Raw genomic sequence first — 14,356 nt, forward strand, 5'->3', positions numbered from 1 at the left:
TCATCAAATCGTTCTGGTCAAATATTTATTTCCTCAACTTTCATTATTGCTTCGAAAATTATGATATATTAAAATAATCTCCATATCTGTACAATAACTCATTTTTCTTTTCTCGTTGAGATTTGTTAGTGTACGATTTAAATTCAGGTTAATACATAAGTCCATTTCGAATTCTTTATGAGAAAAATCCGCATCGACTAAGATTTTGTTATCTCCGTATTAACGTGCCTACAATAAATTTAAAGACACTAAAAAATATTTTATTTTAAAAATTCCTGTGGATTATCATAAATTTGCCCAAATAGTTATGAGAGAAAATAATTTTATTTTAATCGTTTTTTTGGGTATGTTCTATACAGATCTTTACTATATCGATGTAACCTTTATTTATAGCAGACGTACATTCAGCTACCGCATTGGGGAAAATTGGAGTTTTATGACCATAGCGAAATAAAAATGTTTAAATTTATTTTTAAGTACTTAATTTTAAAACTTAACCAGTTGTATTAACAGTGTTTTGCATATATTTGGCTTTTTATTATATATGACAACCATGACATATCTTTTAAAGAGGTCTAATTGCGAAATCCGTAATTGTCCAAAATATTAGCAGAGATTAAAAATAATGATGATAATGACACAGTTCACCAAAACGCCTTTATACAAGAATGGAACTGGGGACGAAAATCAACATACAAAAGTTTTGATCTCATTTTGTGACGATTAGCAATTTTTACGTTCAAGTTTTTTTTTTTTAAATTCCAACCGAAATTTCAGCAATATGTATCAGGTTAGGGAATGTCAGCTGATTTATCATATATATATATCATATTTGGTTACTATCTACATACTTTAACCCGGGAATTATGCGGATCGCACATGCGTATTTAATTCCAAAAAACCAAAAGATTTCCATGCATCTTATTTGCATAATCCCATCAGCATATCCAAATGCGAATAGTAATGTTTTAGTATTCTTTTTGTGTATGAATACATTTTTTGTATGTATCCGTTAATAGTTACCCCAGTGGCCGCTTTGGTCGCCATTTCCAAAGCCGCCGCCTGATCCTCTTTTGCTTTCAAATGAGTCTCCGAATCTACCATTGTTCCCATATCCTCCGCCATTGTTTCCATATCCTCCACCATTATTTCCATAACCTCCGCCATGGTTTCCATATCCTCCACCAGAATTTCCATAACCTACTGCATTATTTCTATATCCTCCCCCATTATTTCCATATCCTCCACCATTACTTCCATATCCTCCTCCATTATTTCCATACCCTCCTCCAAAGGTTCTGCCGTTTCCACGGCGACCAAAGCTGCTGTTACTGAAGCGTCCTGTACCACATCCGGGGTTGTCAAAGCGACCTCGTTTGGACGGTCCTCCGCCGTCACTGAACTGGCGTGATTGGTGCGGCAGAATTCCTGATTCACGCTGCAGTCCGAAGTCTCCGGCGCTCTTAATGCAAAGGTCCTTGACCACATTGACCAGCTGTGCATAGGGCTCCTCAAGGCGAAGTATGTCGGAAGGGTTGTCGCACGCCACCGTGATAAGATCCTCCAGGGCCGGCTTAAGGGCCCCAATCTTGGCCGCAAGTTCCGGCTCTATGTCAAAGTTAAGCCAGTTGTCAACGCGCACTATATTGTTGGCAGTCAAGTCGATCTTGCGCGATCCAAACAGTATCACCTGCAAGGGCGAGACCATAGATAGTTGCTTGCAGGAAACCGCTCGCGTGCGGATCTTCTCGCCGAAAACGAAGAACGGATACGGAAATGTGACGGCCAAGTTGCTGCAATTCACCGAGGTTTTGTGCAGTAACGCTGCTTTAGACTCTGTAGTCAGCACTTTGCGCTTCTCCTTGTGCACGCAAATGTTTGGGTAGAGACCCAAGCACAGCAGCGCCAGGGACACGTCCAGCACGGGGTCATCGCCGTTATTCCTTTCGTCTACCTCGTGCGATATCATACACTCTTCTGGGAATCCTGCCTGCTGAAGGAGATCCAGTAACTGCTGCTTGGCATCCCAGATTACGTTCATAGTACTCATTTGCAGTCCTTTCCACTCACAGAACCGAGCTTCCATATGCTCACCGCGTTGTTTCTCGCGCCGCCACATTTGTGAAGCTACGATCATTGCCACGTGGTCGGAACACTTAGTACCACTCAACGCTTTCTGATGATTTGCCAGGCGACGTTGACCTATATCAAGACTGAACACCTCTGAGAAGGTGCTAGAGTACGAAGCCATGATGGCCATTAGATCGGCACAGCCAAATACTGCCCCGAGGACCATCATCTTTCCAAGTCTGGGTTCAATTGGGAGGCGTGCCAGCAGGCGACCCAATGGAGTAAGTTCATCGTTAGCGTCAAGGCAGCGCATTTCGCGAAGCAACACCTCAGCTTCGATTACCGCGTCTACCGGAGGTGGCTCCAATGCCTTTGACAAAAAGTGGTGAATGGCGCCCAGTCTGAGCAATTTAATGGTCAACGCCATCTCGTGCAACGGCGTGCGGAACATCTCCGGCGTAAGATTGTCCTCTAGCGCTTGGAAGCGGGCACGCGAACAGAGTGTGAAGCAGAAGCCTGGTCGGACACGTCCAGCTCGGCCCTTGCGCTGCTCCAAATTGGTTTTGCTTGCCCAAACGGTGGCGTAGCTGGTTAGGTTGTTATGTGAAGTAAAGAGCTTCATGCGCGCCTTACATATATCAATTACGAAAACAATGTCGTCAATAGTTATAGAAGTCTCTGCAATGTTGGTAGAAAGTATAATCTTGGTTACGCCTTCTGGAACAGGCTCGAAAACCTTGCGTTGGTCGTCTCGTGGAATCTGCGAGTGGCACGGCAAAATTCGGTATTGGGATGTATCACCGAAAATGTTTGTATTTTGCAGAAACTTCATAAGCGCAAAGATCAGGTTCCAACCGGGCAAGAATACTAAGATAGCACCGGGAATGTTTTTTGACTTAATATGCAACAGTAATGCCTCCAGCAGCTCAAAGCTAACGTCCGATTCGGATAGCATGGCCATTGCATTGCGAGTCTTCTGTGAATACTTGTCCTCGCAGACCTTGTTATAGTTGATTTCCGCCTCGTCCTTGTCCTCGGAAAGCAATTGCTCCTCATCCTCTGCTTCCTTGCGCTTTCGTCGCGACTCCGCCGAAGGCACAAAGTCTGTCATCTGAATAATGTCCTCCAAGAAAAATTGCTGCACGGGGAATGCTCTTCCGGGTACCTCCAACACGGGACAGCCGCCAAAATATTTGGAAAATAGCGTTGTATCAATAGTGGCCGACATAAGAATAACTGCAATAGAAAATAATTTCTGTTAATTATAGTGTTTTCTAAGTCATATCATACCAAATTAGGTCTAGGAATATATGACCTGTATTGCATATAAGTTTGAAGTTTTGAATATGAAACACGATAAAAATTTTCGAGGCTCGACATCTGTTATAAATAATTCATTTTAGACCATACTTTGCTTATTACATTTTGCTGCTAACCAGTGATTTATATATGTCAATAGATGTATTTAAATACATAAGTATAATCAAAAATTTTTGAAGTGTTTCCAACCAAATTTGATTGCAGGTTATACATATAGAAATATTGCATCTTATTCGAGCTTACCATGCAGTTCCGGATATGTGTCGATCATGTCGCGGAGGATGACCAGCAAAAAGTCGCTGTTCACGTCTCTCTCGTGGATTTCGTCCACAATAATATGCGACACTCCTCGTAAGCCAGCCTCCAGCTTGCGCAGCAACACGCCCACGGTACAAAAGAGAATTGCGCCGTAGGGACGTGGAAACACAGACTCAAATCGCACCGAGTAGCCTACAGTGTCGCCCAACTGCTCGCATCGCTCGCGAGCTACGCGCTCGGCCACAGAAATGGCTGAAATGCGACGAGGCTGGGTCACATAAATATTAGCGTAGCCGCCCTGGCCGGAGCAGATGTAGTCATCAAGGATGTATTGGGCAATCTGGGTAGTCTTTCCGCACCCTGTGTTTCCACGGATGATTACCACTGGATTGTCATTAATTGCGGTTAAAATTTCCGACCGCATCGCTGCAATGGGCAGCTTGTCGCGGAACTCGAGGAATTGTCGGTACTCGTTGTCGTTCTGGCGGCGTTCACGCAGCGAGTGTTCGTAGTCCATCGAAAGGTCATCAATAGAGGTGGTTGCCAGTTCGCCTTCGTCGATGTTGCAGGCATGCCACGTATTCCAGTTTGCCTGAGGAGGAGCCCACGGAATCACCGAGCTTTCCTGACGTTTTTCGCCATCCTGTTGCGAGGAATCTATGCGGCTTAAGTTAACCTAGGAGAAAATATTGTACATTGTATATTAGTTATGCTAACGTAGCGTAAATCCTTCTTTGAAATATCTTTTGAACACAGAATTGGATTAGGTCGATTATGGAGTCTGTCAACGCGTATTGAGAGCTACTTATAGCAAAAATACGTAAGGTAGCTATGCACCACTGCCCTCATCTCATCCTTACAACAAAGTATGCAGTACAAATTAATCGAGTTGAAGTATTTGGATTGTTGTTTCGGCATATCAAATATTTTTGAGAGACTGAATGATGTTGGAGTTACTAGAATCTATATTTTAATTTCTAAGTATATGAGTTACGTAAATCAATATAATAATTTATACTTTGTATGGATATCATCAAGAATATTGAAACAGGTATACTAGCGTTACGAACATTCAAAATTTAGCTAATAGAGTCTTCGTCTGATAAAATCTAAACAGTTTTTCTAAAACTCCGAGATAAGAAATTTAATTCAAATTGCTGCTACATTTTTATTTTAGAAACTAGTTCCGTATTACTTACAATGAGAGGAATTGGAGCGCCGTCCAGTTCGATTTTGATATTGCGCGGGTTTACGACAGGAAGGTCCAAACCCCTAATCACCTCATCAATTTTGTTAATCAGATTTGGCGCAAGCTTCACCGGATATGGCTTCAGCTCCTCATCCTTCTTTTTCTTCAGTGTTCCACTAAAGGGCTCTATCACATTTAAATGGAAAAGTTGGCGGACCAGGGACAGGGCGCACGACTTGCTGGCAGACTTCTTGTTTGAACCCGACTCACGGGCCGTCACTGTGCGCTTGAGCGCCGGCACATAAATGGACAACTCGGCCAAGAAGCTCCTAAATTGACAGAACTTTTTGAAAAACTCTGGACTGGTAATGTAGATCAAATGCGGAACTTACCCTCGGGCTATTGTGGGAGTCTACGGACTGCTGAAGGAGCCAGCCGACAGAACGGCGTGGTACTAGTGTGTTACACGCAGCTGGAAAGCCAGCGCTTGAATTATTGTCACCTAAGCCGCGTTGCATAGGCGTCCGTTTTGCTTACAGACCCCATGCAAGGTAGCTGGACGTGGATCTTGTAGTTCGGAGTATCGTACCACATCGCTCTGCTGGCGCTGCTCTGCACAAATTGGTCACAGCCCGACAAAGATAATGGGCTGCATTTCGGATTTGGCCGTAGGCCATATTCGGCCAAGTCCGAAATGCAGACCGAAGAAAGTTGAAAAGGAAGCACATACCTAGCGTGTTCCGGGCCCACTGGTGTGTATTTGTAATCGTCGCGAATGTTGTTCGCCTGCTTGTACATGTTCAGTCGTTCTTTGGCATTCTCTATGGTCCAGTTACCGTGGATGGCGGCGTTGACATCAAAAGACTCCGCTTCGTTCATGTCCCTCTGCTCCTGGATGCGATCAATTACGGAGTAGCGATTGCCACCGTCGCCGCCATCGTGGTTTAGTGGGCGATAGGCCTCACCCAGGTCCTGTGGACCCGACTGACCATCAAAAACTCGCTTCTGCTGTCCACCGCCCCCTGCCATGTAGGCACTCTCCAGACCAGTCCTAGGTCCGGCCCCCGATGCACCAACATCCGCTGGAACATCATTGGCGTTCAGTTTGCCCACGCGCACTAGGTAGTTGACAAAATCACGGCACGCATTTTTCTCGGCATCCTTCTTGTTGGTGGAATTACCCACACCAATATAGGTATTTGGCTGTACACGAACCTCGCACAGGAACCGCTGGCGGTTTTTGGGACCTATGAATTAAATTGCTACTTGGAAAACGCGCCTGAGGACTGCAATACAACTACTCACCCGTTTGGCGAATATCAAGCTTTGGTTCTATTTGCGACTTAGCACAAAATTGGTACAAAAAAGATTTTATATCCATTTTTAACTTTTTTATAAACTTATAACAACTACGGAGCTCAAATCAAAATTGTTTCTTTTCTGATGTATATTCTGATATCGATAAATTTTTTTTATTGGTTTACAAAACACTAACGCGTCTTGAATCGCCTATTGAAATAGGAACGGCTAAAATGAAACAGTGTGTGTAGATATATTTAATATAATTAAATCTAAAATAGAAGAAGCCTAAATGAGAGATTGAAACATATTTGTATATTGTACTAGAAATAAACAGGCAAATTTCTTATATATATAATTATATTTATTTATTTAAATATAACTTAAAGTATAATATTATAAGGTAACTGAGAACTAGATGCATTAGCAGATAGGACCTTCCGCACTTCTAGGTTTATACAGAAGGATAATTAGGTAGGTGTTTTTCAAAAACTTTCTAACTTTGTTGATGTTATCGTTACCAAGTGGGTTATTGCGTTTCAGGAAAGAATGTTAAATGTTTAGAAAGGGAAGGGCAATTATCTAGGATGTGATTAACGTCTAACTGGTTACAAAAATTGTATATATATGTCGGATCTGTTCATGTAGTGATCAGTTTGGTCAAGCCTAAGCCTGTTAATAAGGATTATCATTTTCCTGTTGTGTGATGTGGTGTTGTGGAAGGAGCTTGGTGAGGTAGCTTGAAGGATGAGCTGGTACCAGGGAGCTATATTGTTATGCAATTCTGTTTGTTTGCAATTGACGTATTTGTTTATGTTTCGAAAAGTCTTTTATATTTAAGTGATAAGTGAAATATTCCGGAATTCCAATTCGAATTCGTTGAAGAATTTTGAGCCATATTTGCATAAGGATACGATAGGGATAGGATATTATCGTGTATATATTATATCCTATGACTATGTTATGCCCTTCAATCCGTACAAAAATATTCATCAAATAATGGCAGAATCCTACCTTACATAATTTACGATGAAAAACAATCAGCATATAGAATCATATATTAATAAGTAATTTCTGGCACCAAGAACACCTCTTAACTTGACCTGCGACACGACCACGATTTATGTTGTTCAAATAAAATTATCCAAGTTGTTGATATAAATTGGTATTTTAAAGGATGATGACTGAAATTCAGTATTATGGTATATTAGCCGTAGTCTTTTGGTATTTTTCGAGTCCGCGTACTGGTCACACAGCTTTTTGCAACGCGATGGGAAAAAGAGGACAATATTTGAGTTAAAAATGTGAATGCGGATGCCAGCCCGACTAAATAATAGTGCAATCGCGAGTCACCCATTTAATCGCCTAATTTAAATTCTTTTTGCGACCCCAACGACGGTACGCAGCTGGATTTTTGTTGGCTGCCAGCAGTCCAGCATCACACACACACCCACACGAGCGAATGTAGATAAAAGTGAGAAAACACTCACGCACGCACATACACAGGCACACGTTTGGTCGTGGGCAAGCATTTAATTTCGTTAGTGCCCAGTAAAACAAAGTTGAGCGAAAAGGCGATAGCAACTTGCACAAATTGTAGGCAGTGAAGAGAGTCAGCGAAGAGGGGATCGAGTGAGAGCGGCGTTTCGTGCCAACACCCAAGCGCTGATCTCGCAGCTACAAACAATAAACAAACAGTGAAAGTAACAGTAAACGCAAGCGCTGCAATTTGGCTTCCATTGATTGCATTTAGTACTCAGTCTCGGCGGCAGCACAACTACTCATCCAACAATGGGTAACTGCCTCACCACACAGAAGGGCGAACCCGACAAGCCCGCAGATCGAATCAAGCTGGACGACCCGCCCACCATCGGAGTCGGCGTGGGCGTGCCCCAAATCCCCATGCCCTCACACGCCGGACAGCCGCCGGAGCAGATACGTCCGGTTCCCCAGATCCCGGAGAGCGAAACGGCAGGTGCCAACGCCAAGATTTTTGTCGCCCTCTACGACTACGACGCCCGCACCGACGAGGATTTGAGCTTCCGCAAGGGAGAGCACTTGGAGATACTGAATGACACGCAGGTGAGTTTTGCTACGTTCACACGCACGCCTTATTCGCGAACAAAAATGTTGGGGTTTCCTTATTTGTAATTAAAAACTCAAAAAATATTAGCAGTTGGATTCAACTTATTCAGTTATGTGAAAGTAATTTGATTTTTTTTTTTTCTAAAAAAAAAAACTAAGAAATACAAGGGAATGAGACTTATTTCCCAAATATAGTAATTTATATTGAAAATCAGTGTTAGACAGATAAAGAATGTGGTGACAGATCTGCAAGAATTTGTGTCTAGATCATAGAAAGAAAATTGCCTTTTTAGTCTTTTCTATAAGATTAATGGAATATCCCAATCCGATAATCGCGAATGTTCCGATTGATCGCTCACTGAAAAACTTCTTATGAAAACAATTACTGTGATCATGCATTCAAATTCAATAATTCAAATTATTAGCTTTTTCTGAACATCGGACATCCTAATTAGATAAGATCACATAAAAGAATAACTCTCCGGTGAGTCCCATAAACATGTAATTATTTGAATATACGATTTCTCGAAATCATAAAACCTTATAGCGTAAACGTAATTTTTAATTCGGTTATTAAAGGTGTACTTATTGAGTATTAAATGACGTCAAAAGATTATATGGAAACGCTACAGGTATCTTGATTGAAACTAAAATATCACCCAAACACAAATAAATCAACTTGCAAACAATATATATCGCTAACAGCTCGCATTGAAACAGAATGTGAGTGAGTAAGCCGATAGGTAAGCTATTTATGTTGGTGTAAGCAAAAGAATGCGGGAGAGAGTGTCTGATAATAAGTGCAAATCGCTTGATAACGGCGTTTGTAGCATTTTTCTTCTTGCTGTGCGGTTGAAGGAACACCGACTCGTTTCCAATCACTTTCATATGTTATGTACGCAGGCACTATCACAAATCCTAGACGGACATTAGATAAAGCAATTCATAGCATTTACAGCAAATAAATCATGAGTTAAAATACCGTGAGAATATAATTATTAAATTTAGTTGAACTGTTGAAATAGCCCCTGTGACTGAGAGTATAAGGTTTTATAGATACAATTTCATTGGACATAGTTCAAAAATTTGTAGTTAAAGGGAACGGATCTAGGTATATTTGTTTGTCTGTCCTTGCGTCATAAAAACACGAGTAATCAAGAGTTGTACATTTGGATGTGAATAATTTGATATAACACTTTTTTTTACATGCATACATATTTCATATTTTATCATTCAGCTTACTGAATGTTCTTTAAGTTATCTTGATAGCTCTTTCTGCTATCTGCTATTACTATTTTTACGTCAATGTTTGGTGATTCCTCTAAATAGAACATTTACCTTGACATGAGAAACATTTTGATATTAGTTAGAAACTTGCACTCTTCATAATATGAAATGTTTATGTCATGCATATATGGTAATAAATTTAATCCAACAGCAACTCCTGTTGAATCCAGATGTTGAAACGGACGCAACTAAAGCAACTATTGGTCGAATTCTATAATTAAGTACGGAGGTCACCACCCACAGCATCCACCCATCACGACTGTTTTAAGACAAAAGTGACGCACACATATTTGTATTTAAAAGCTTCGCGTCAACATAGCAGTTGCCCCTCACTGTAGCAGACGCCGCTGAAAGCATGACGTATGCAATTGGCTGTTGGCCAAATCTTGCGCCCTCCGTACGCAGTAAAATAATATTCCGATTTTGAACGGCAAACGGACTTTTGAAATAACCGGCTATACAATTATGGCAACTCGTAAAGCTTTCCCCGATTTCCCCGGCCAGAGGTAGACATATTACCCATGGTCAGTACTTGCTGAGAAGCAGTTCCGCGGCTGGCATTTCCGGTGCGGTAGCGTGCGATTAAGGTGCGGTATATTCATTTGTCTACTCTTGTTTGTCTCTCGGCTATCACTTGGATTAAGCCGAAGTACGAGCAGAGAAGTTGAACTTGTTTGAAAAATATTTAAAAAAATAATAAAACATTTTCTATGATAGATAGTGAAAACGTTAAGGAAGGGATTCCCCGGTTTATTAACTGGCTTTTGTTTTTTCCTTGTTATACATTTCTTCGCTGCACTTGTAGTTATTATACATAATTGTTATAAAGATTCCAGTGACTTTGTGAAAGTTTGTTTGTTAGCATGTCCACAAAACGTCAAGAACATTTTTTTGTGACAGTAAATATGTAATAAATCAACACCCAATGCACAACTTTAAATATAAACAGAGAAACGCTATATTCGAGTGTGGCGGCTATTAGATACCGCTGGAAGTGCGAGAGAAATGCGCATGCTGATAAGGGAGTGCTTAGTATTCAACCAGACTTTGTGGGATTCAAATGGTTAAACATCGGAATCATAGGAGGATGCAGTGGGAACATCCAATCGTTAGATGGGCGGAACAGCAGCCAAAGTAGCTCGCCTATAAAAAAAACCACAGCAACAAATAAACAATGAACCCTAAAGTGTCTGTTCATTGCCCCTACCCCAGACTAAACACGATTACAAACGCAGCGGGCCAAGTCTAATCATAGAACAGCACTGGAATGGGTATGGGCTAATAGTAAGCGTAGGTTTTATGTTTATCACACAAATAGAAGTTGTTTAGACTCATTGACTTTACCCGATAAATAGGTACATATGTGTGTACTCATAGTGCAACAAGCTCTTCGTTGCAATGAATAGGAGTAAATATATACATTATTATTACTAAGAGTGCTGCACGAATTCGGCAAAAGCTGTTTTCTCCTGCTTTTGTTTTGTACGCATTCAGACTTGGAAAGCGCGTAACAACATGGCAAACTGAACCACGCAAGGAAACAAATAATTTTTAATTTCGCATTTGATTCTCTCCTTGTACGCTTTTTAACTCTCAGTTGAAAGTAAATAGCGAATTCCATGAAGTAAGTGAAGAAGTAAGGTTTAGGACGAGCGTCGACTTTCAGATACCCCATATTCACACATATAAGCTATAAGACTAAAGCTATTATACATTTAAAAATACGAAAGCTTACAGATAATAATAAGTATGGGTATTGCCTTATATAAATATATAAAAAAAAAAATATGAAAATCCCCTATAGTCGAGTTCCTCGAGATATTTGTTCCTCGGCTAGTGGGAGAGCGGGAGAATTTTAAAAATTATTTTTAAATATGGACAGAAAATGGATAGATAATGAAAAGTTTTTCAAAAGTATGGGCGTGACAGTTTGGGGACGTTAAAACGAGCGAGATCGAAATATTTATTGGAAAACACAAATAATACAATAAAGACGACCATTTATTTTCAAAAAGCTGGTGTTACTGTTTAATCTCCACTCAAAATTCAACTTTATAGTTTCCCAGATCTCGACGTTGATACGGACAGATGGAACGACAGTCAAAAATGGCCAGATCAACTTAGCTATTGATTCTGATTAGTAGTAGTAGTTTCAACGAATCTAATGTAACCCTTCACTGTACATTCAAGCGCTGTAAGTTTATATACAAAGAAAGTTGTAGTTTAGGTCGACTGATACATATTTATATATATTTCAAAGGGCCGGAAAAAAATGTATCTCTCTCACAGAAAGAGATGTAAAGTAGTACAAGCTTCTTGGGATATTTTGGGATATTATAATTATAAAACTATATTTATACGTTATATAAAAAATCAAAAAAATATTTTTCCTCTGAGAAATGTATTACAAAAACGTTGTTTCTTGAATACCTATCATGGAAATGATATCACTTTCTCAAAGTGATTATTTTTGTTTGCCATATCTTTAAAATACGCTCTTGTTTGTATCTTTTAAATCTACCAATAGGGTGACTGGTGGCTGGCGCGGAGCAAGAAGACACGTTCGGAAGGCTACATTCCATCCAACTATGTGGCCAAGTTGAAATCAATCGAAGCAGAACCGTAAGTACACTTAATGCATTTGCCTGAATGAACAACTCGAGTGTTAATTATGACCTGGTTTGATATATTTTGCCTTTATTAATAGTTGTAAAATTAGCTGTGGAATTATGTAGATTTTATTCAAGCCAATGTACACATATATATGAGATGTAGTTGTGCTTGCTTATTAGAGCACCAAAATTGTATAATCTAATAAAATAGGTCTAAACCAAGTGGCTTTTAATTTTAATATTTAAATAAGATACAAACTTTTTTTTAGCGGCACCTAGTAATTTAAGTGTAGAAATTTTGCTCTACATTATCTACGTCAATATTTTTATAGCATACTTTTTGATGCGCCTAAATATACAAATTTGTAGCGCACGGGATTCAACTGCAGCTCCTTAGCTATTCAGAGTTTAACTTGCAATTTATTACTGACTATAACATTCCATTCCACAATGTACAACCTATTTTTTTATTTTAAAGCATTTATATTTATTCATAGAAAAAAAGGGTGAACCAGAAATAGGTAGAAAGAAGCCACGTAAACACTATAATGTATATTCTTTATGATGATCACAAACCGAATCCGTCTGTATAAACGTTAAAAGTTAAGTGACGCTAAGGTTTTGCAAGTTTGCTTTAAAAGATTGTCTCAATTGTGTTTATTTCACACAACAAATAATATCGAAGTAGTGAAGTTTGCAACCATTGTTCCTACAAAAGGTAAAAATCTTTAACAATTTTTAACCGTCTGCTACTTAATAATTTTGGGAAATGATCAAAAACTGTACAATTAAATATTATATTTATAGGCATGTTTGTAGCCATACTTCAAAATCTGGGATGTGAACTGATATTATTTTAAAACTAGTTCGGTTTAAACCTTTACGAACCGGTTCATTGACATTCTGGATCTAGGCTCAAGTTTAAAAAGGGGCGTACAAAATTAGCAAATAATAATTTCAAATTTATTCTTATTTTTTATATAGTCGAGTTCCTCGACTATCAGATACTCGTTACTCAGTTGGTGAGAATGCGAACGCGAAATTTGATCATTTTTCTGGGATTTCGATAGATATTGGGGAATAAAATGAGAAAAAATTTAAAAATTGTTTAAAGGTGTGGGCGTGGTCGTTTTAAACGTTTTGTATCTGAAAGGATAGGCGTGGTTACAGTGTTTTTGGTATTCAGATAAAAACTGGCAAGATAAACAATAAAACGAAGAAAAATCGGATGTTTTAGGGCGTTAGGGTGGGCGTGGCAACGTGGGTGAACAAAGCTGCGCTGCGTCTTTGTCTCTAGAATCTGTATGCTGAATCTCAATCTTCTAGCTTTCATAGTTCCTTAGGTCTCTCTCGACGTTCATACGGACAGACGGGCATGGCCAGATCGACTCGACTTTTGATCCTGATCAAGAATATATACATTTTAGATGGTCGAAAACGTTTCCATACATACTTTTACATACTTTTCAACAAATTTAGTATACATTTATACTTTACGACTAACGGATATTAACTCAATAACTAGAAAATTCAGAAACAACATTGTATTATCGAAAATCGGTTCGATATTCATTCAATTAATACGGTCAATTATTTGAAAAAGTTATGAGAATTAAATGTAACTACACAATGTAATGTATGTATGTAATGTAATGTACTACACATTTTTGAAACAGTCCCTCTAGCACATATCCATCTCCCTTGTACACCCGCAAACTATTTAACGGGTATCTGTTAGTCGAGGAACTCGGCCATATAGTTCGCTCTTGATTAATATGTATACGTAGGTTTCCTCAGCCCTTCGAGTTGGCGTATGTCACTTACAACTACAATTTTATCGACGGCCACTGACTGTTTGTACTACATTAGCTTCGATTACTATCGGAGTCAGATTACATTGCTGTTCGTTGCGAAGAATTGTATTCATTTAATTTAGCTGACAAATGTTCTGTTCATGTTGTATTTTTGTTGTGTAATTGACAATAAAACTGGCTTATGAGTGGCTTAGATTTGCTGCGACCTAGCCCACTATCAGTGTCAAGTGCACTAAACTTGACCCGATTCCGAGACAAGACTTTTAATTGTCTAGGAAGCTTTTTGGGCTTCGAATTCAATGGCACACCACCATCCAATCAGTGAGCCTACAAAATGTCGACATGCCAGCGAAATGCTTTTCACATATTCGAAATGAAACTCAATGGAAAAATTCGAAAGAAAAGGAACCAGCTGCATATAT

At 39.5% G+C, this 14,356-nt stretch overlaps 2 protein-coding genes across 3 annotated transcripts in view; one reads left to right on the forward strand and one right to left on the reverse strand.

Annotated features, from left to right (window-relative positions):
- Positions 1-302: 302 nt before the first annotated feature.
- Positions 303-6,288, reverse strand: LOC6619142 (dosage compensation regulator). Its single transcript, XM_002043346.2, has 5 exons — positions 6,143-6,288; positions 5,568-6,084; positions 4,848-5,166; positions 3,634-4,324; positions 303-3,306 (listed from the first exon to the last, which is right to left on the reverse strand). Exons 1-5 carry the CDS (start codon positions 6,216-6,218, stop codon positions 1,013-1,015), a joined length of 3,897 nt encoding a protein of 1,298 aa, XP_002043382.1. The 5' UTR covers positions 6,219-6,288; the 3' UTR covers positions 303-1,012.
- A 1,078-nt stretch (positions 6,289-7,366) lies between these two features.
- The window catches only part of LOC6619143 (tyrosine-protein kinase Src42A), a 29,993-nt gene continuing 23,003 nt past the window's right edge, over positions 7,367-14,356 (forward strand). For both annotated transcript variants that reach the window (XM_002043347.2, XM_032714469.1), the window contains exons 1-2: positions 7,367-8,218; positions 12,036-12,130. In XM_002043347.2, the coding sequence (XP_002043383.1) occupies positions 7,928-8,218; positions 12,036-12,130 (386 nt within the window). In that variant the 5' untranslated portion in view covers positions 7,367-7,927. The remainder of the gene's footprint in view (positions 8,219-12,035; positions 12,131-14,356) is intronic.

Source organism: Drosophila sechellia, chromosome 2R (assembly GCF_004382195.2).
Source record: "Drosophila sechellia strain sech25 chromosome 2R, ASM438219v1, whole genome shotgun sequence".
In the NCBI taxonomy this organism is placed as follows: Eukaryota; Metazoa; Arthropoda; class Insecta; order Diptera; family Drosophilidae; genus Drosophila; species Drosophila sechellia.